The sequence below is a fragment of the Cupressus sempervirens genome, chromosome 10 (assembly GCF_028749045.1).
Source record: "Cupressus sempervirens isolate cs-2001-9-10 chromosome 10, ASM2874904v1, whole genome shotgun sequence".
Classification (NCBI taxonomy): domain Eukaryota; kingdom Viridiplantae; phylum Streptophyta; class Pinopsida; order Cupressales; family Cupressaceae; genus Cupressus; species Cupressus sempervirens.
Window position 1 is genome coordinate 151,695,823 of NC_143127.1, and position 23,443 is coordinate 151,719,265.

The following is a 23,443-nucleotide window of genomic DNA, read 5'->3' on the forward strand; positions in this document are numbered from 1 at the left end:
TTTTGCATGTGATCTATTGGGTAGTTGACTGTACCAATTTCTTCTTTATAAAATATATAAATATACTTATTAGGAAATCATATTTCCAATTAAAAATATTGTTTATGTTAGTACATATTTTTGGAAGGATGGTAAGGCGATGTATTCAAAAAACTTGGTAATCATTCGTGCTTTTAATAAAATAGGATTTTCGAGCTTCCAAGAATACATATTTAGTACTAACTATTGTTGTTTAAAATTAGTATAGATAGCATCCATAATTTTGAATTGAATCATTATAAATAACTAAAACATGTGATTCGCATGAAGCAAATGAAGGTAGCATAAAAGTAGCACTTGGATGTAGCAAACTTATTTAAAAGTTCAATGTGAAAAACAACCTCCATGATAATTTGACGCGTGTGAGATTCCTTCCATTTTGCACACCTGTCTCATAAAGAAGTAGAACACAAAGTTACGTGCCCTATTGATTCTTTCCATTTTGCACACCTGTGTCATAAAGAACAGCTGACAGGAAAAAAAGAATTAAAAATTCAAAAGCAAGAGCTGATTGTAATGGCCCATGGGCATCATTCCTTCATGCGTTCCAAACAAATGTTTTTGGAGAGGATTGGATCCTTATGCCTTCCCTATTATAGATTAATGGAATAACACATCAGATCCAATAGTGCCATCACTGATTATAGGAAAATGATTGTAGTTACATTGCCATCAGTCAATATATAATGTTACAATTTAACTTCTCCATGAAAACTTTGTAAGATGACAACCGAATCTTAGTGAGTTTAATTTAGAAAATTAGTTCCAGTGTGTTATTTCCAAAGATACAATGGACTCAAGGGTGTATTGCATACTAAATGAATATACAAATGGCATGGAATAGGCATATTGTACATATGGGCCAAGGGTTGTGTTTGTGCTGCAACTTAGTAATGGCAGGAAGTCATCCTGAAACTATTATAGTGCCACAAGCTGTGCTGCCCAAATGCGACAAGGATTACAATGTTCATAGGATGTAATTGATGGTATTTTCCACAGACTCTTTGTGGTTTCGAAGGGTACGCATACTACTTTTTAATAATAGTTGTCCTTATATATTGGTCTAACTCTAATATTTGTGTTGAACTGTTCTGCAGGCGTGTTGAATGACAGGGTTGTCCCATTGGGGAGCTAGAGTTCTTCTATAAGCAGGAATTCCATATCTGAAATACACCCATCGACAAAGTCAAAACTTAGTCCAACCATATAGGAATCATGGGAAAATGCAGATTTGTATTGAGGTTTTATATTGCTCTCACCTTTAGTTGAATAGGTTGCAGACTCCTATAATTTAAATGCCAACCATTATTTTGGTGGAGATTCCCCATCTATGTGGAAACTATGATATGAGGAGGTTTTCAAGTCATACATTAAGATGCATTATGGATTAGATTCTACCATATATGATTTTGTTAAAAATGTGTTTTCTAAAATACAATATGCAGAGAGAGAGCCACACATCAGTTAAAAGAAAGGAAAATGCTTCTAATTTAGACTTCATTTAAAAAAAAACAAACAAACTGATTTTTGAAATCGTTCAAAGTGAAGCAACTGAAATGGCGAGAAGAACAGAGCACTGATAAATGGTAGAAAGCCACCCCAAAAAAAAGACACAAAAATATGACTTTTTCGGATTACCAATTCTGGTAAGCCCTAAAGAAGCTTGCCACGCTATGGATTCTAGCTTTTTCCGTGAGCATTGAGATGGTTATAGAGCTTTTTTAAATTAAAAATTTAGGAAAGAATTAGTTTGAAAACCATTTTAACCTGTAGTAAAAAGCACAACATCAACTGTAAAAACAACATTTATACCTATTCAAATAGAAATTATTATTTCAATAGTAAGAAATGTAATTTCACCTGAGAAAAGCACTTGAGATTCTAATTTGCGTGCAAACAGGGCGACCTCGTCTAGTAGACGGTTCTCTTTAACCTTGAGCTCCCCTTTAGAATATGGAACCCATAGAATATATAGCAGGGCAATTTTTAGGCTATCAAATTGGCAATACTATTCACTCCACTAGAGGTGTTGAATAAACCAGGTCAATAATTGGATTTGGAACAACGCTTGGAATTGCCAATAGAATAGTAGGGAATCTATGAGGTCTACTGCATTTGGATATGTTGTTTGTTCTAGATAAAATGGATCCCCTTCGATATAGTAGGCCTTACCTATTCGATTTTCAGGATAACAACTGACAACTTGGATCGGTTATAACATTTTTAATGCAGAAATGAGAGTTGTGTAGCATCAAAATTGGGCCCCCAACCTAGAACTGCTTGAGCGCATAGAATAAAAATACAAATGACTGATAGATCTGCTGACAATCAGAGAAGGGAGGAAACTTCTAGAATTGTTTAAGGAAGAGATTATCTAATAAATCCCTTCAACATAAAACCAACTGGGCAGATAGAATATAGTTGAAACTCAAAACAAAAAGGAACATGGAGTAGTAAAGGATACATGCATAGTATCCGTGAGTTAAGCTCATAAAAGGTGTAGATGAGGAGATGACCAAACTTGCTGAAGAGAATATCGATTATGTAGCTCGAAGCTTCTTTGTGATAGAATCTTACAGAGCATGTATACAACATCAATAAACAATTTGGTAATCCAAGGAAATAATGAATGCCCATGCTATCAAAGCTACATAAATTATTTCAAAATTTTATCTCTCTAAATACTATGATAGAAATAAACTTAGATGAATGGCTCATTAGATTTACATGATAAAAAGAAATCATGATTTGAAGAGGCTAAATAACTGGTCATCAAATCCAGATGGTTTAGAGTTCAGTTTCTTATTTTTTGTCCAAAATCAAGCAAGAGTTCTCACAAAGAAACCTAGATTCATAGAAAAGAGAATACTAAACAATGCCCAGATTTCTATTCAGAATATAAGATCCCTTTTTTTCATTTCAAAGTTTCAATAAGTTAAACTTTGAGAAAAAAATTAAAAATATTAAAAAACAATAGCATACAATGGCCATGGGGGATGGCTTGTCCTACCGGCGGTAGAAGGTGCCTGTGATAGGCGAATGGTCAAATCTGCCATTTCCGTTTTTTTATCACAGTGCCAAACCTCCTCCTTTAGCCTCACCATTTCCAACGTGACATCTCGTTTCAAATATTGACCTGATGTGAAGCTTGAAGCAAGGGAGACCTACATGTTTTTCCCTCTCCGCAGGCTTGAGTAAACTGAGCGATATAATTGACATTCCAGAATACATGTGAGGTGTGCATATACAGAGGAGATCCTGATTTCAAAATGATATAGAAGATAAAGGCGATGGGCAAAAAAGTATTATTAAAAAATAGGTAGAATGATCTAGATAAAGTAGAAGTGTCTTTTAATGCCACACTCTATTTAAATATTTTTTCTAATTTCGAGTTAATCCCTGCCTTTTTCGATGGAAGTCAATAAAAGTTTAGATAATTAATAATTTTCTAATTTTTAAAATGTATGAAAAATAAAAACTTTTGAACATACTTTAGTAATGATTTAATTCTAACATGTTATTGGTTGCAGTAATTCTGTTTTATGCACCTTCACGAATGCGTAAGTATTCCTCCTGGAGGCAGGAACTGAAAAAAAGATAGCAACGAGACTAGTTTTGCCACACTCGCCCCAAAATAAGCTAGTGGAGAGGTAGCGAGACACCCCCAAAAGAATCGCTTTGGAATGAACCTTGAGGTTGGTGTATTGGCCAAAAGTAGTTGAAGACGGCCTTTCAATTTCATACCAAAGCGATCTTATTAGAACTACAATCTCATATGGCAGAGCGGGTTGGTCAAATTTGGCTGGAGTTTATCGAGCAAACTATTCATTACAATAAATAATCGCAGTAAGGGAAAGCGGGATTGTCAATATTTTCAACATTCTTCCGCCACTGTACGTCTAAAGCTAATATTAGGTGATGATTTTTTATCAGATTTGATTCAGGGGTGGAGTTTCTTAACAAAGGAATCGAATTGAGGGCGAAAATTGAATCGTGGGCATAGCTGTTACAGAACGAATCGAATTGAATCGAGAGTAGTGGTGGATTAGGATTGGGACAGGAGGGAGTGCACAGATGGGTGTTACACCGAAGATTGCTCCATCAATGTTGTCATCGGACTTTGCAAATCTAGCTTCTGAGGCCAAGTATATGATGGAAAATGGTGCAGATTGGCTGCACATGGACATCATGGTATGTTTGAAATTTCCTTTACTTGTTCTTCATTTGCTTATTCCAATTTTTTAACAATCTTTTCATTTGACAAAACTGATATTGATCTGGGATGGTCGTGTGGGATGATTTTCATCATCTTCTTCTTGATTGGATCATAAAGTGTAATTCAGAATGTGGATGAAAAACTTATACACAGTTAAGTGACTCCAGCAGCTCTTTCTAGCTTATTCATGGACTGTCGAAGTAACAAGTTTTAATTACAGATATAGAAAAATTCAATTTTGCGTTTCTATAATTAAATGTTGTTGTGTAATTTTAATTAATTTAGTAATATTTTTTGGGGAAGTGGAGAGAAGCGGTGGGAGGCAATAGCCGGAGGTTAATGAAGAGTAGAATAATGTTCTAATATTGTTGTGATCAAATGACAAAGGATGCCTCACACGTGTTTCTGGGGTTTCTCGGTTTTGTATGCTTATTTCTTCCTTGAAGAAAAAAACTTACTTTTGTTGTATAGCTTGTTTATGAACTGATAGCTCCATTTGGTATCTTGTTTAATTTAAAAACAGGATGTACTTGTACATTTCTAGGGTCTGTTTGGTTGGTGGAATTTAAAAAACCAGGATTTCTACAAATCTTGGTTTAGTCAAATCAAGGTTTTGCAAATCTTCATTTTGATTTTTGGAATTTTACTTAAACCGTTTGTTTCACTCGGAAGATGCGTGTGAAGACACATTTTTTTTGCGTAAGCTTGGAATTGAAGGCAAATTAAAAAAAGTAGTCCAATCTATTGTTTTTACACTCCTTTAAAAACATAACCATGTTTTGATTTTCAATTCCTACTTGCTAGTAAGAGGTTGGAAAATCTGGTTTTGAGGCAAAATTGGAAGTCCGATATGCTAATTCCATTTTGCCAATTTTGAAACAACTGCAAAAATTTTCAAATCCAGATTTTGGAAAAACCAATTCCTGTCATCTTCCAGGAACTAAACGAAGCCCTATCTACATGATATACGCCTTTTCTCCTTTAGTCTGCTGACCTTTCATTGCAGAGTAAACTTTGGGTTAAACACTCTGACTAGGAGGTAGCTCTTTCATCAGAGTCAACCAGCTGACCTTGTCTCTAGGCTTGCACTATACCCTGAGCAGGATGTTGTACCTTACTAACTTTCAAATGACATGTCCTGGAGATTTTACCTGGGGCATTGCTATGAAGCTTCAACGATTTACCACTTGATCGCATCCTGCTTGATGAGACACTGGCCATTGATTATTTGAAGAAAAGATGCCACGTTTATCGTTTCTAAAATATTCTATGTCTATGTTTGCCTGAGGAGAAAGCACAACATGTTTGCACTTGGGACATCTTGGCTTCACTTCACAACAAGACACAAACAAGTGTAAACGTTATAACCATTCTTTGCAATTTTTTGTCAGTCTGTAACTTTATGCTCACATAAGCGTTGTATGCACTGCATTTTCCCTCGATCTTTATCTCTATGGTTTAAATATTTATGAGATTTGCGATTTTAATATAATCATTCAAACACGACGAATCATTATTCTGTCAAACATACTGCATTTTGTTTCCATATACCAACAAAATTTAAAGAGTTAACAACTAGAAAATTAAATGTTTTATGATTATTTTTTCTTCCATTACTTTTTTGTCTGAAGTTTTTAAATGATCCTATTCTATTATGTTCTCAAATTTTGAGTTTTGTCTCGCAGGCATTTTGACAAACTGTTGGTATGCATAGTTTGGTCTGACTTTCCTGAGTTTCCTATTGATTGATAGTGACTCAATTTTGTTGCCAAATATCATATTAAACATATAGATATGAAATACAAGGATGCACAACCAAAGAACAACTGATGACAATGAAAAATCACTCTTTATTGCTTCATATCAGTCACGAACTCATTCATGAACTGTTCTGATTTAGAAGTGGTTTTTCCAAATTTTGGTATTTTTCTTGTTTTGGGAGATGCAAGAAAACATTACAGACTTATAGTAAGCATAACCAGCAATAAATATAATTGTGAAGAAAATCTGAAATCTCTGTTTTATTAATAAGTAGGAGATAATTTTCACAACAAGTCAAATTGTGATATTGCTATCAGGATTTAACTCTGTGATTTTGAGTCAAACTCATTGATCCATATTTCATGAGTAGTGACTCAACATGACTCCATCTCTCTATTTTATTGCCCAACAATTCTCACCAAATCATACCAGGTATATTAGAAGAGATAGAATTGCTGGTAAAACTTGGAAAAAATCAATCCCTGAACTTATTACTTCGGCACCCAATTCTATGGCCAAATTCACCTCTAATCTGCTGCAAATGCATTTAACCCTAGTTGACAGCATGGCTGGAGCTATGGTACAGTTCTGGTATGGCTGGACCTGAAGTATGAGTGACTTAATGAGGTGAAGTGGCCTGAAACTGCTGACATCTTATGCCTGATCTGTATATTGCAAACACGAGCTTCTGTTTATACAACAACTTCTTTTTTCATCTCCACCTCCCTCCAAGTGTGTACAGCACAGCTGGGAATGAATTCTCACAAACTCTTCATAGAATTCTCAAATCAATGGAACAAACTCTTCTAAGCCATCAAAACACACTTAAATCTGGCAATTTCTTTTGAAGAATCTCTCGCCAATGCTCTCTTAGTTGATCAATACGAAATTCTCTCACAAATAGGAATAAGAGTGCAGCTGGTTGAACATCCAGCCCACAAGGCACAAGGGTTTCCGTCCATATAGCCACAGATATACTTAAAACTCCATACTTGAGGCTCTCAACCTGTAGGTGTAAATTCTCAATCATGGATGCATAAAATGAGCTGCCTAAACACTTTTATATCCAACCCTAGCCCTAATTTTAGGTTTCATTTCCCCTTTTTATTAATAAATAACTTTATTTTATTTAATTGCTTTGTTACTTCATAATCTCAAACTTAGGAAATAATAAGTTATTTCCTCATAAAATGCAAACCAGGGCTCAAAATAAAATTTTGTCAGAAGCTGCATGATCCCTGATACTGACTGAGCCCTACAGGCAAACTGGAACCTCGCTTAAAACAACTTGAATCTGCACAAGAAGTCCTAAGGTGAATCCTCTTAACAGCCTCTTGACCTATGGGAACTCAGGTGATAGGCAACCATCTACTCATCTCTTGTCACCTAGAAAGGGGACATTGCAGTTTTGCATAGCTAATAGAGGAGAGTTACAGTGGATATCTTTTGTTTTATAAGTACATGTGCACAAGAAGGAACTTCTGTTCGACTGTGCATATTTTATTTGGGTTTGACAGTTTTGGTATAGTAGTATTAATCACAGGGAATTATATCTTGAAAGACAACAGCCATATCACTTATGATTTTCCTTTCTCGAAGAAATTCTTTTTTCAGTACTTAGAGCAACGATATTTGGCATTCATTCAAAATCTAAAGAAAGAAATCAAAGTTAGCATTTAATATTGCACCCATTAATAAGCAATCTTACATGTTAGGATTATTTAAGTATTCTTACTTAGGTAGCTAATAATATGTCTTCCTTAATGTACACAACTGCTGCCAATATCTCCTTAATCTTTGATTGATGCTATTTAGTTGCCACCTTTGTTCAATCAAAATTACCTCTATCTTAGATTTAATAAGTTACTTCCTAAGTGGGAGTGTTGTGAATTAAACTTGTGACCTACTGGACTTGTAATCTTCTTGATTTGTGCCTGTTTGTAGGCAAATTTTTGTTCTAATCAATTTTACATCCTTGATATTGGAAAATAGTTGATATTTTTTGTTCCTTCATAATTTGTGTTTGCATGTATTGTGTGTAACTTCTCTTCATTGACCTAGATCTAGGTTTACATGTTTGGATTGTCATTGTATCATACATGGTATTAGAGCCCTATTTGTGTACGGGATTTGTTCGTGTCCCTTAAGGATTTGGGGTTTCAAATTGAAACTCTAGTGGATTGATCAGCTTTCAGCGATTCTTGGGTGTTGTCAAAAATCACCATTTCATCCAGAGCAGCTGAAAACTAAGGGTTGAATTTTGTTTTATCCAAATTGGACACCTTTTTCCTGTTTTCGGTCTACTACATTTTTTGCTTCTTTTACAAACTACACACATATTGAGGCAGTTTTGAACAAAATGGACTGCGCTGTTGCATCAAAAAGGTGTCAAAACCTATAGATTGGCTATATATCTATGTAATTTTTATTTTTTATATCGATAAGTAGCAAAACCGGGGTGCTGCCTCTGTTGTTTTTCCGAACACTGCTGCAAATGTAATAGCACTGCCATATTATTTTGGTATGCGTTTTTCAAATGCATCGATCTCTTTGAATTTGTATGAGGAATAAACTGAGAAGAGACATGTACCTTCATGGGACATGTCTATTCATTAATATAATTAATATAATGGAAAACTTAATTATAGTTGTATGCATATATGAATTATTGTAATTATATTAATTTCTCTTTGATCTCATAGTTTTATCCTACTAAAGCTACCAAAACATCAACATTCCCTCTTAGCTAGGGAGGATAAGCACATGACATGTATTACACCATTGGCAATATTAGGTATGGCAAATATAATATTCTAAGTAACATTTTGATATCACATTTGATATCATGAGTATTGGTCTTCTAGAATATCAATGTATGATATTCACCAAGTACTCAAATTAGGTTTGATATCACATATGATATCATGAGTATTGGGGCTCCTAGAGTGTCAACACATGATATCAACCAAGTACTCAAAATTGTTGATATCACCTATATCATGAGTATCGGTCTCCCAAAATACATGATATTCACCAATTACTCAAAAAAGTTTTGATATCACATCTGATATCATGAGTATTGGTCTCCCAGTATATCAATGATATTTATCAAATACTCTTTGAGTAATGGTCTTCCAGAATGTCGAGATGCAAGATATTCACCAAGTATTGTGAGTAATGGCTTCCTAGAACATCAAGTCGCATGATATCAATCATAATAGAAAATTTAGTTATTGTAAGATTGTCACCTTTCAATAACTTATGCAAATACAAGTGATGATCATTTGGAAGTCATCACTTCCTCATGATGTACATAGGGGGTAGGTCCATTAAATCATACAATCACACGCATGATACCAAAAGTTTACATGAAGTCAAAACTCCCTCTAATTCTAATATGATCAAGATCTTCAAAATGAACTGAAACATATCCTCTATCCACTCCTTCAGATGAATTGTTAGACTCCCTCTGAACATCAATCTTTTGAGCTCTTTTGCTCTTAAAGAAGTGTCAGACTCCCTCTTAATTTGATAGAGGTCCTCCTTTTCCTACAAGAACATTCTTGGAAAAGATCAAGGCAAATAAATCTCATATTATGTATTGAAATACAAAAAATAAGAGAAAGACTGCTATGAATAGATAATTCTTATACTCAAAAAATAAATACTTATATGGACATCAACATCCTTGATTGTCCTTGTCATCACTTTATTAGGTCTGTACCACAAGCCTCTACTTTCCTAAGACCCTTGTCCATGTTTTATATACACCACGTGCTTGTCATTAATGGTGGTCTTAATTTGATTGGGACTCGATGCTTCTATTTCCTTATAACTTGATTTTACTTTATAATAGTTAAATCAACATCCTTCCCGTTGATTGGTCCGACCGTTGGCGACTCTTTCTCATCGCTTGTTAATTTGATGACCACTTCCCTCAATGAATGTAATTGGATTTTTGATAGTTTGTATGTGCCTTTTCTGAATTTTTAAGTGGGTGCCAACGTATGTACATATGTTGGTCTTTAATTTATTTTCTTTCACTGCAATGGTAAAATCAGTGGAAACGACAACTTAGGAATAAATGGACTGACTAGATCTTCCTTGACTTCTCCTTTTTTAATATTTCTTGTGACTATTGCACTCTTTGCTATTGACAGTCTAGTGTTACGATAAGAACCTTAAGGTGGGTGTTGACGATGTACAAGGTTTTGCTCTTTTTATCCGAATGTTAATATGGAAAATTTATGATGCTTAATACATATGTAGTGACGTATCCAAAGGATATGCGATTAGAGATATGCCACAATAGTATCCCTTTCTAAATCACCAACTTCAAATCTATTCCATTCTATATTCTCCCTAATGGAATCGTTACATCTCCAGTAACTACATTTTCAATATCATTATGAAATATTTATACGAAGATACGTAAAATACAGTAATGTCATCTCATGACCTTACTAGACAAGATTATAGTCCTCTAATTGATTGACTATCCACAATTTATGAATGCTTTAGCCATGATACGATTCACATACAAAATACAACACGCTCTGCGTCAACAACCCTATCAAACAACTCCACATTGCAACATCATTAATATTACTCCACAATATTCAAGTGCATCCCAATTCCCTTTGACACATGCATTTCTTAAACAACAGTCAAGGATGCAACACATGAATGTAAGCAGAAAGGCAGTAAAATCCTTCCCATCGATGAGGCATAGGCTCTTCTTCACCTCCTCCAAATTGTAACACTTCTCCTCCACAACACACAGTAATCCATTGACTTAAGTCTAAGAGTCTTTGAATTGTTTAGCAGATTGGTTTTCTTCTTTGGTCATATTTAATATCTCTTCCTTTATGCTTGTACCAAAAACATTGTAAGTGTTGATTAAGCAGAGCCCACCTAGGTCATTCGACGAATGATATAATCTTTCCTTAATTGTTCCAAAGTGCGCTATAGATGAATATAGAAGATTGATGATGTAAAATGATGCTTGATAGGAATTTTAGTCGAAGGCGGATCTCGGGAGCATATTACTGCTTGCACATTCTCTGTGGTCAATGATACTCAAAATGTCATCCTTCCTCGTGCTAGCTACCCTTCCTAACTCTCCTACCATTTTTTGTTCTTATAAAGTTTTCTTGCTCCTCTTAATCTTTGTGCATATCTTCTTATTTGTGTGCATAGATATATAAGTTCTATGGCGGTGCATGTGATGTTGTTCCTTAGTGCTATATTTTTGTGTCCATATAAGGTAAGAAGCTATATAGTGATGCTCGCTTCCGTAGATCACGATCTCCATTATTCTTATCGTGTCTCAATAGAGAGCGCATTAATCTCTTTTCCACACTCCCTCCATTCCTAATGCGCAGTCATATGCTGACTGGATCTGCCAATAGTGTGTCTTCTAGTCTTGAGCACAAGTAACATTTCAAACTCCTTGCCTGTGCTTCTTCGACACTGGGTGGGCATCCCACAACGTAGCACTCACAACCCTGATTCACTACTCAACAACAGCTTGTAGCTTCTTCTCTACCACACATCAAGATTTATGTTAGGTCTCCAATCACACTCTTCTTCATTGGATGACAATGTTTTGATTTCTCCTCCTTTGAAAGGATTGTATATTGATTATTTCCTTTCTTTGATATAGTTTCAAGCTGTTAGGCTTTATAGAAAAAACATGGCTTTGATACCATGTTGTTTTTCCAAAGATAGCTGCAAATGTAATAGCAGAGTCATATTATTTTGGTATGTGTTTTTCAAATGCATCAATCTCTTTGAATTTGTATGAGGAATAAACCAAGAAGAGACATGTCTTTTCATGGGACATGTCTATTCATTAATATAATCAATATAATGGAAGACTTAATTATATATATATATGAATCATTGTAATTATAGTAATTTCTCTTTGATCTCGCAAGTTTATCTTACTAAAGTCTACCAAAACATCAACAACCCCTATAAACAACAGCCGAAAGGTTGTAAAGTTAACAACATTAACAATAGCAGCACATTAACAACCTACTAAAATAAAAAAACTAACCATCAGCAGCATCACCAAAAAAGGGAGATTTTCCTTTGGAAATTTTTCCCAGCAAGCTATCTAAACTAGTTAAAGTCTTAGCATACCGTTGAGGGCTTCATTTTTTTGTCTTTGATGGCAATGCTTCTAGAAGTGCATTTCCGTCTTTTTTGGCACTTCTACATCTCCTGCTATATGATATTTTGATTTACCACAATTATCAACTAGGCTTAAGACACCTGATTTGATCTTGGCATCTCTCATCACCAACTTGGGGATTGACTTGTAGTTACTAGAGACATCTTGTATTTTCTTCTCTCTTTTTCCTTTTCAGATTGGGAAGGCCCTCTATATGCACTTACCAATTTTTCCTAATGAAATGAATGTTTTTCAGTGCACAACGATCTTCTTTGGCCTACTATATTGTCTTGTGTGCTTAGGTATAGGAGGCATTATATTTTGGTTGGGCTACCTAGTCTCTCTCTTTATTATTTCTTAGGTTTGGAGGAATGGGGAAGGGATGAGGGTGCTTCATTCTCTTCCATGGGGGAGTTATATAAGTGTGTGTGAGTACTTTACATTGCTTGTTTTATAGATCCATTTCTCATTCTTCATTTTCATTACCTTCTAAGTTGCAATTATGGGGGAATGATGGTGTAATGTTGCACCTTGACTTGAGGTACACAAGTGCAACTGCTCCCATCTATTTTTGATTGATGAAAGTTAGGTACCATCTCTAGTTAAGGCGTCATGCCCCACCAAAAAGCAGTCTTATCCCTTTTTATACCAAACTTTGGCAAAGGATATAATGCCAACTCTCCATATAAGGGGCCAACCTAGGATAAAGAATACATTTATCACCAAAACATGGGCCAACTCAAGGTAATAAACATCCCTAATGTAAAAGGGGCGTCCAAAGTTAAAGGAAAATGATTTATAAAAGGGCCAACGTTGAGTATTGGAGATATTGTTGATGATAAGGGAGTTTGTTGAGTTGGAATTGTTGTTAGATGATTGTTGGCATGTAGGTTTTGTCATTGATGTCAACATATCTTCAAGAGTTTCAGAAAGGAGTTAGATAGTCTTAGATTATGTGTGTTACAAGCTATTGATCAAAACAGTATAGACAATGTACAACATTCTTGAGTATGCCAGCTTTGATGTGTTGTAGGATGAGTGTAGACCTTATGTCTATGGTCACAGCTCTTTATGTGATGATTTGAGTAAGTTACAGTTGTTTTAGTGAAGATCAATTGCAGGCCAATGACAAAGAAATATGCCATGGTTGTTGTCTTTAGGGAATAACTTGTTGACAAGTTTGACTTAAGGTTTGCAAGCATAAAGCTTGGCAAGAGACTTAGAACAGTCTATGCTTGAGGATTTGTTGTTCATTTGGTTCATTCCTAAGTGTACTTCATTGAAACTTCCTTAGTCTTGTCATCAGTCAGTTCACTATTCAAATTTGTAAACCTTCGAAGGTGGCTTTAACCTTCTCATTTCAGACATTGAGTCTTCTTGAAGGTGGGTTTAACCTTCTCTCTTCGAACAATGCCTTTAGCAGTGAGCCTTTTGTTCTTGTTGTCCTACATATTGTCACCACAAAATGTAGGTAACAGTGCAAAAAAAAATTCAACTTAGTTTCATTTTTCTTTGAGTTGTTCATTATTTAATTGGCCGATATTGATCAACGGATTGACCTCAATTGATATGATGATTCCTTTTATTGAAGGCTTTTGTCAAGTCCTTTTAGTTTTTCTGTTTGTTGAGCCTATGCTTGATTTTTGAAGCCTACATTGTCCTTCTCGTTTTTGAGTTTGTTTGTATGCTTTTGGTTTTTAGGTTTTGCTCAAATCATTGCTTTCGATTTTTCCTTCAATTTAGTATATCTTGGGGCTTAATCAAACTTGGCAGTCAAAAGATATGAATAAATAGGTGCCCAAAAGGTGGACTCTCTAGATGCAATTGCATGATTTAAATTATCATGTTATTTTTTGAGGTTGACATTCATTTTTTTGAAAAATTTAACATAAATTTACTTTATGTTATGTTTTTTAGTTACTTTATCACTTAAATTTATCACTTAAGTGACTATAGAGCACTTTATATTATATTTTCATATTGAGTTGTTTTTTAATTTTTTCACTTAAGTGACTTTATTAACTGTATCATTTGATTTATTTTTGAGTTACTTTATGATTTATTTAAAACATCTAAGATAAATACTGCTTTTTGAAATGATATTTGCACATAATATATTAACTATACAGTGCAAATGTTATTTTTGACCCAATTAAGTGGTATTTCTTCAAAATTCAATTAGAAATGTGCTTAATTGATCACTTAAGTTGTGCATATACATGTTTCCCAGCCCTGCCTCTAGAGAATGTGACTTGCACTAGAGAGTCATTTTGAAATACTTAAAACATGTAAATGCACGTAATTTAAAACATGTAAATGCACGTAATTTAAAACATGCAATGGCTCTCCTATAATGTGACTTGCATCTAAAGGCTCAAAGATATGAAAATGCATTGTTTTTAAAATATGCAATGACCCTTGGAGAATGCTATTTTCCACTATATTCTTGGTTTTGACAAGTTTTAAAACGTATAATGCACCTCCTAGAGTGTGATTTGCATCTAGACTCTAAATGCATGTATTTTAAAACATGCAAATGCACTCCAAGAGTGCAATTTGCATAAGAAACCAATTCCTTTGCATTTTAAAATATGTAATGAGGCTTATAGAGTGCAATTTGCCTCTTGCCTTCATTTCCATGCATTTTAAAACATGCAAACTCCCTTATATAGTGTGATTTGCCTTTGAAATACATGCAAATGCATCTTAAGACTACGAATTTGCAAAAGAGGGCAAAATCGTTCATGTTCTTGCTCTCCAAGAACATGTTTTTGCTAAGAAACTCCAGATTCACCCATTGTATGGCTTGAAATCCATGAGACTAGGGTCATTTTTGCATCTTCATGCATTAGACGATGAATTTCTTGCAAAAAATGATATATTTTATGGTGTTTTGAGGGCACGTTTTAGCAAAAAAATCCAGATTTGGAGTATTTAGATCATGTATTTGATCAAGGAGGATTGTTTTGAAGTTTCAATCCGTATTCTTGCTGTTGGTGACCACGTTTTTGCCATCCAATTTCAGAAACGACTCATGTCATGGTAACTTGAGAACATGTTTTTCGTAAAAATGTCTCTCTACTTGGTTTTTTGCAAAAACAACACTCTTCTTGAGGGTTTTTGAGCACATTTTTGGCATATCTATGCTAAAAAGGCCCATTGATTACTCATTGATCTCCATCATTTGCAAAGTTGAAGAAGTCAATATAGTTGTTTGTGGATTCGAATTTGGAGGAGAATCTTTCTTCAAATCTATCAATCCTCCACATTTGGCTCTTTGATCACCAAGTAAGTTGAAGTTTTTAATCCTTTGCTTTTTCTTTGCATCTTTTCATTCATCCTTGAACATTTTACCCAAGAAATGCCATGTAAAGTGCAATTTTCTTTAAATAAGATGAGTACTTCCATTTTTGAGTGTTTAGAATTTCCCCAAATTCTAAATTCGAATTTGCATAAGAGAGCAACTTTGTTCTTGTCATGTTTTAGTCAAAGACCAAAGGTATATTTTTGTTTTGTGTTTAGTTTCGTTGGTTGTGTGCTTGCTGTTTTGTTTTTCTTCTTTTTGAAGTAGTTGTAGGTTCTTTCCCAAGAATGCGAGATCCTTTCCCTTCATTCCATTTTCCACCTTTTCATGCAAGTGCATCATTTCACTTCGCATCCATCATCACATGCCAAAGCACATTACATGTCATTCTCCATATGCGTTTACATGTATTCCCATTCTCCATCCACACTTACATGTAATCTCATTCTTCATTCCCATTTACATGCATTTCCATCCTCCAAACCTAATTGCATGTTACATGTAAATCACTTTACATAGAATTACATCTGGAGAACCTGATTTTGGTTAAAGGTCACTCTTTAAAAGCCAAAAGTTATTATTTGCATGTATTCCCACGTGTTTAGCCTACACCTCTCAAAGCATTTACATAAGAACCCGTCCTTTACCCACATATATTTCATCTCTCTGAATCTCATTTTAGTCATTTGCATATGCTTACCATTTCCATTCGAAGCCATTGCATAAGACCTTTGAATCCATACTACGAGCATATTGCCCCTCATAGATCCATTTTTGCCAGTCAAGAATCAACATCTTTATGGAATCAATATCCATTGATGATGTATTCACATTTTGGATTTTTCATGTTGCAGCACAAGATATGTCCTCATCCACAAAATCCAAAGGAACGATGAAGTACCAACTTGACAGAGAGTTCATGCATCTCCATCTCGTGTCTCGTCTCCTCTAGATAATGTTTGTGACACAAAGATCGAGCATGTTGATATGTCTGATTTCTTACAAAGGGTTGAGGATCCTTCAAATCAAGAAATGGGACACATCAAGAAAAATAATATTCATTTGGTGTCTACTTTCCCTATGGCTGCCTTGGAACCAAAATTCGTCATAGGATGTGCACGACATTTAAGTCCAAAGACTAAGACAATCAAGGATGCAAATGGAAAGGTCATCATTAGCCTTGACCCAAAAGTAATTGAATAGATCTTTAAAGTTCCTCAAAATGCAGAGTGTGTGGATCTGTCAAAGGAGATGTCTTTGGAGTTGTAATGAAAAGAAGGCAAATTATCAGAACTATATAAATGCATATTGGTTAAAGGTCAAAAGAATTTTTTTTTCAAGATGGCCCAAAACCATTAACAAATATAACTTTAATCTAGAATGGAAGGACTTGATTACTTTCCTTAGCAGGGTATGCAATCTCAAAGATTCCAGTGGCTTCGAGCCATGGATGTACAAATTCATTTCCCAGATCTTTGATAATGAACCTATCTTCTGGGTAGAGCTTATCAGTACCATACTTTGTGAACAGTTGCTCACTGTGGGAACCTCAAAACCATTTCACATGAACTCCTACTCGGTCTACATTGCCACTTCCATGAGATCTTTCTTAGGGATTTCAACCAAAGGAGATTAGCTTCAATTTCCTATTTGGGAATATTATGATCAAATCACCTTGGCACACAACAATATCACCATAGGAGAGTCCAAGATGCATATTTTGGACATTTTCAGTGTTTATTTAATAAGAAACTCATAATCCAAAGAGTATCTGAGGAAGCCTAGGACAAGGTAAACCAATATGGTTGTATCTTCTTGCAATTTCCAACTTTCACTTATTTGAGAGTTGGGTATTTTAAAGGAGAGCCATATACCTTTCCAAGGTATGCTACCGACAAAATCATACTAATGGAGCTGACTAGAGAGCTCATGGAAGTGTGGTCTTATCAAAATACTCAACAGAGGCCAGAATTCGGTATCACTACGGCCAAGCCCTTGGTGATTGGTTAGTATATGATCAATTTAGTATACAAGGCGAAAAATATGGAGATAGAACTTCGGCTTATCACATTGAAGAAGTTTAAAGCTAGGTATGATTTTGATTATCAAGGAATGCACTCAATGATCAAAAGAGCATTCACCCATGTCCATCGCATAGAGGACATATGGATTGACTTGTGCACGGAGCTAGACATCATGAGGATGGACTACTGCAGACTCACATTACAGTAGATCATTGATCTTAACATGCTCGAAATCCCATCCAATCTCCAAATTGAAGATGATGGTAATATTCTTGATCCATAATACCATCATGCTGGTTTTGACAAGCAATGCCCTTTTCCCATACATTGGCAGCAGAATGAAGGTGTTTTTATCTTGAAAAATACCAAAAAATGGTTAAAGATCAAAGGCCTGAAAAGGATGAATCCTAAGCTTAGGGTAGACTGTGGTAGTTTTGGACCACCTGGAAGGAAATCCCAACTGGAAATTTCAAGCAAGGATGGTGCATCTTCGTCCATTTCAGTCAAATCCCTCAAGTTTAAGTTGAAAAGCAGAAAGGGGTCTAAATCACCTCTAGAATCCTCACGAGCATCTGTGCAAGCTCAAGAACCTTAGGAGGAATCTGATGAGGAGGATGAAGAGGAAAGAGAGGCTATGATCATTTCCCCTCCAAGACCAATAAACCATCAAGGTCCATCCATTGGTGTTTTTCGAGTGTCATAGATGATGATGTGGATTCATTCTCCATTGTTTTCACACCTACCATCCTTGCCTTGAAAGTAAACACATTAGCACTTCCTATCTCTTTAGCAGCTCCTATTCTCATAGCTGAGCAATGTGAGAATTTGGGAAATGTATTTGAAGATTTCCCAATACTCATGGAAGGTCAAGTTTCCCAACTCGATACTTCAATGATTGGTTTTGAAGCATTCATGACAAAATCTTTTCATCAGGCACCTCTCGGAACAACTGTACAAACTGAAGCATGCTCAATTGCAATGTAAATACAATTAGGATCAATGTCAATGGTTGTCATTGTTCTTGATTCGGCAGATGAAGGGTTTGGTTTGCCTATATGTTGGGAAAGATCACTATGAAGAGAATGAAGATTGTGTCACCCCCACATAATCTTCCTATTAAGAAAACTAAGTCTAATTCTTTGAAAGACAAGATTGTTTCAAGAATTATAGTGGATTCTGAAAGACTAGATTTGTAGAGGTTGTTGAACTGTTGGTGGATAAACCGTTTGAAGAACTTAACCGGCCAAAATACAAGTTCACTCAACAACAATCTTCACAATATGCAGTTACTACATCTCAGACACCTCGAGATAAATGGATAATGGAAGCAGAAAAGACTTGGTTTGGAGAAGTTGTCTCTATAGGAGTTTAGGCCATTAAAGATGCGGCCAAAATTCTTGAACCTATCAGAGGTATTAAAGAGATGCTGCATGACCTAATTGCATATTTGAATCAAGAAGCTAACACCTTAAGGAAATTCTATGTGATTGGGATGAAATCGCCAATTCTGATTTGGATGGCCTAGTTGCACCCATCTTGCAAAATGTTCTACAGGTGCCATAGACTCATGGGTTACAAGGAAGAGATGTTGAGGAAGCTTGTAACAAAGTAGCAGGCAACCTTAGAAGACTTTCAGTCAATTGAAACTGAGATCATGTGCAACCTGGAACAAATGAGATCCCAAGTTCTTACTGAACATGACAACTTGGTCACAATGGAGGAGATGACTTCAGAATATACAGTCAGAGTTAATGTTGATTTAGATTTTGAAGAATTTGGTTCCCACACAATGAATAGGTTCGCTTTGTACAAATCATTAGCAAAGCATCTATAAGATTCTCTAGCAGAATTGTAAAATTGTAAAATCAGCATACGTTGATACAGTTAGAATAGAAGCTATATCAAAGACAATGGAAATCTCAGATCTTCCTACAGTTTGTGATGTCATCATCAAATTCAAGGCACTTAAGAACAATCCTTAGGGTTGTTTCAACCTTTTTCGTTTTGTATTTTCTTTCCGTTTTTTCATGTTTACAGATTGGAGAGGATGTATCGCATGAATTTTGTAATTACTTGTAATTCAATTTACATTTCCTTATGACATGTAATCCAATAATTTCTCTCGTTTAGTTAGAAAAGGTCAAAGTTGGTTGAGTTGCTCCCACTTTTTCCTCCTCAACTCCTTTGCCTACATAAAGGAGTGCCCCCTCATTGTAAAAATATTTTATTGTATGCAAGAAAGCTTTGGAGAAATTGTGCAAGCATAACTTCGATTATGTAGTACTATTTTGAAAGAAAAGTGAATATAAAGAAACAATTGGAGCTGAACTTTGATTGAGTGCAATTGTGATTAGTGCAAGTTGGAAGCTTTGACTTTGATTTGCATTTGTTATCTTCGATTCATGTGTTTTTGTGTCTTTAGTATTGAGCATTAAAGAATTAAGCAGCAAGTAGAGCCGAAGCTTTGACTAGAGCGATTGTGGTGATACATAGACTAAGAGCTTTGATTGTAGCTTGTATCGCCTTCTTAATTCACAAAAATAGTTAGAATTCTTTACTTCTAGAAGTCTTTGTGCCCCAATAATAAAGATTATTCTTATAACATAGATTAAGATTGGACTTAGAGCCAAATTGGTTTGCTTTCAGCTAGCCTTTGAGTTAGTGTTGGTTCATCGATATCACCGTTTACAACTTTAGATAGAAGTGTAGTTAGAATTTTCATCTTGCCCATTACTCGCTCCATGACTAAGTGGATTTTTTTCTGAAAGTTCTGAGGAAAAAGTATTGGTAACTGTAATACCTTTTAAAAATCTCTCAACTTCTTGCTTACCTTGAGTTCATCCAAGGAACGGTGAGAAGGGGGAGGTAGGAGAGACTCTGTCTCACACGCTGTGGCTGATCTACCTATTTTGTGACCAAATTTTACTTAAACTGTCGGTTGCAAAATATCCACCCAACAATTCTCATCAACCCTGGTTCAATCCTTTAACATGGATTTGTCCTTCAACTGGGACAAATGTACTAAATTTATTGTATTGAGTCCTAACAGAGTTAGGGTTTCTAATAGGGACATTTTCATATTAGTAGATGATCTTGTGGGTATCATCCCCACTGGGGATTTTCCCTTAATAGGGTTTTCCTCGAGAATAGGGTTTTCCTTGAGAACAAAAAATATTTTTCTTATGGTGTTGGTTTTCATCTTGTTATGCACTGTTTTCTTGGTTGGTGTTTTGATTAAGAAGTTTGAAGTTTATAATTGTTGCACACAAGTGATTCACCCCGCCCTCCTTTCAATTGTGTGGTGTGTACTGTTATTCCTAATAATTGGTATCAGAGTGCATGCTCCTCTTTGAGAAGGAAGCCTAACAACTTGAGGAGATCCAAGATGGGTTACAAGAAGAACAATTCTAAATTTAATGGTGATAACTATGATAGCTGGAAGAACAAGATGAGAACACATTTGATTTGAATGGGTATTGATTATTGCGTGATTACAAAGAATTAGAAAAACATAAAGTTAGAGAATGAATTATCTTCATGTATAGATGAGGAGAAAAAACATTCATATGCAATATGATTGCTAGGGAAGCCCTTGATGAGTGCCTTATTTGAAGCTGAATTCTTTGAAGTCAAGAAATTAGATTCAACTCATGTGATTTGGGTCAAGGTAGAAGCATTGTTTGAAGGATATAAATATACAAAGCATGCAAAGTTGCAGAATTGGAAAGAAAAGTTAGAGAGCATGAGAATGCAAGAGGGTGTGACTATCGAATCTTATGTTTAGAGGATAACAAAGATTATTACTGGTATAAGGAATACTTGTGGAATAGAAGAAGAGATTGTGGCAAAGATTCTGAGATCTTTGACACCAAAATCATGGCCATTGAAGAAACGGTACCTTTCATCAAGGGATTCAACAAGGAAACATTGATTGGTGGGTTGTGTAATCATTTAAAAAAGTGCAAGTACTAGTAGAGCTAGTGGAAATCTTGGTGAATATGCCAAGGATCGAGATGAGATAGAAGAAGAAGAGAGGAAGCTTGAAGAGCTTGAAGCATTGGTTACAAAAAGGGAACATTGTTGTAAAGGTAAATATGAAGGAAAGTTGCCTTCGAAATATTTTTCATGTAATAAGATTGGTCATTTTGCATCTAGATGTCCAACTAGAGTGCTTTAGTATAGGCCTAAGCCTTACAAGTCTAAATATCCTAAAGAATGTTATTATGTTAGTGAAAGAGCATCAGATAATGAATCAGAGAAAAGTGATGATGATGAAATTGGATTTGTTGCTATTAAGGATGAATGTCCAATGACCGAGGAGGAAACATAGTTTCACATGTTGAAAAGAAATCTGAATGGATCATAGATAGTGGATATTCACACCATATGACATGTGAGAAGGATAAGTTTACAGTTGAATAAGTATAATGGCGAAGTTTTTAGATTTGGTGATAACACTTCTTGTTTGATTATAAGAAAAAGTTCTATTACTTATGATGGAAAACTAACATTGGTGTTGTCTTATTTGTTGATGGATTGAAGCATAACTTGTTGTGTGTTGGACTTCTAGACAATGATTATCATTTGTAGTTCAAGGATGGAAAATGTACAATCAAAGATTAGTCAGGAAACATGATCGCATCTGGTACAAAGACCAGAGGTAATGTATTTCAGTTAAATCCTTCTGGAGTAAGTTTTTTTGTTGGAAAGATTGATGACAATTGTGGCACAAGAGATTTTGTCATGTGAACTTTAACAATACGGTAAGGATAAGTAATTCAAATGCAATTAGAGATCTACCTAAGATAGTGAAGCATACTAACATGATGTGCAAGGAATATGTGATGGGTAAACAGAACAAGAATAACTTTTAGAGCAAGACACACTCAACTAAAGGAAGACTAGATCTGGTGCATACAAATCTGTGTGGTCCTACTAAGACAGGAACATACATTAGTGAGAGATACTTCATCCTTTTTGTTGATGATTACACAAGGATGATGTGGGTTGCACTTCTCAAGGAGAAATCTAAGGCCTTTGATAAGTTTAAGATTTACAAAGTGAAAGTAGAGATCGAATCTGGTTTTAAAGATCAAATGTTTGAGGTCCAATAGAGGTGGAGAACTCACACAAGACTGATTCAATGCATATTGTGAAGAGCATGGAATTTTTAGGCAATCATTTGCTCCTAGGACTCAACAAAAAAAATGGGGTTGCAAAAACAAGGAATAGAACAATACTTGATACTGTGAGGACTATGATGCTTGAAGGTAAGGTAACTCATGTTCACTGGGGAGAAGCAATACCACAATATAATATGCATTGAACATAGCATGAATCAGGTATGGTACAAGTAATACTTCAAATGAATTTTGGTTTGGTCATCTACCATTAATTAAGTATTTCAGAATTTTTGGTAGCAAGTGTTATATAAGAAGAGATGATGAGATAGGAAAGTTTGATCCTACAAGTGATGAAGGTGTATTCCTTGAATATTCAACTAAGAGGAAAACATATAGATGTTATAATCTGAGGTCCAGGAAGATAATTAATAGTGCTAATGTCAAAATTGATTAGAGACTCATGGCGAGTTTGGGATCTTTGCTCAAAATCAACAAATTATTAAGATAGTTTTTGAGGTGCAAAAGATGAAAAATGTTATGTCAGTAATGGATAAAGTTGACATTAAGTGCAAGGTAAGTGCCAATTGAGGACGATAGATTATGCGTTAGCAACAAGGTAGCTACTTGGTCATTATAACTAACAATTGTAAGAGCTTGTAAGTTTGTTCTTCTGTTTTTGTTTGATTTTGGCCCTGTTAACATGCTGCTTCCTTCATGATATTGGTTATTCCTTTTTTCAGGCCTGTAAACTTGTTTCTTCCTTCTTGGTGTTGCATGCTTTTATTGCTGCTAATGGAT

At 35.2% G+C, this 23,443-nt stretch overlaps 1 protein-coding gene across 1 annotated transcript in view; it reads left to right on the forward strand.

Moving 5' to 3' along the window:
- The first annotated feature begins 3,632 nt into the window (after positions 1 to 3,632).
- LOC149533024 (ribulose-phosphate 3-epimerase, cytoplasmic isoform-like) overlaps positions 3,633 to 23,443 on the forward strand; it is a 105,449-nt gene continuing 85,638 nt past the window's right edge. The window contains exons 1-2 of the mRNA XM_089803737.1: positions 3,633 to 3,885; positions 3,973 to 4,230. Of these exons, the coding sequence (XP_089659863.1) occupies positions 4,114 to 4,230 (117 nt within the window). The 5' untranslated portion in view covers positions 3,633 to 3,885; positions 3,973 to 4,113. The remainder of the gene's footprint in view (positions 3,886 to 3,972; positions 4,231 to 23,443) is intronic.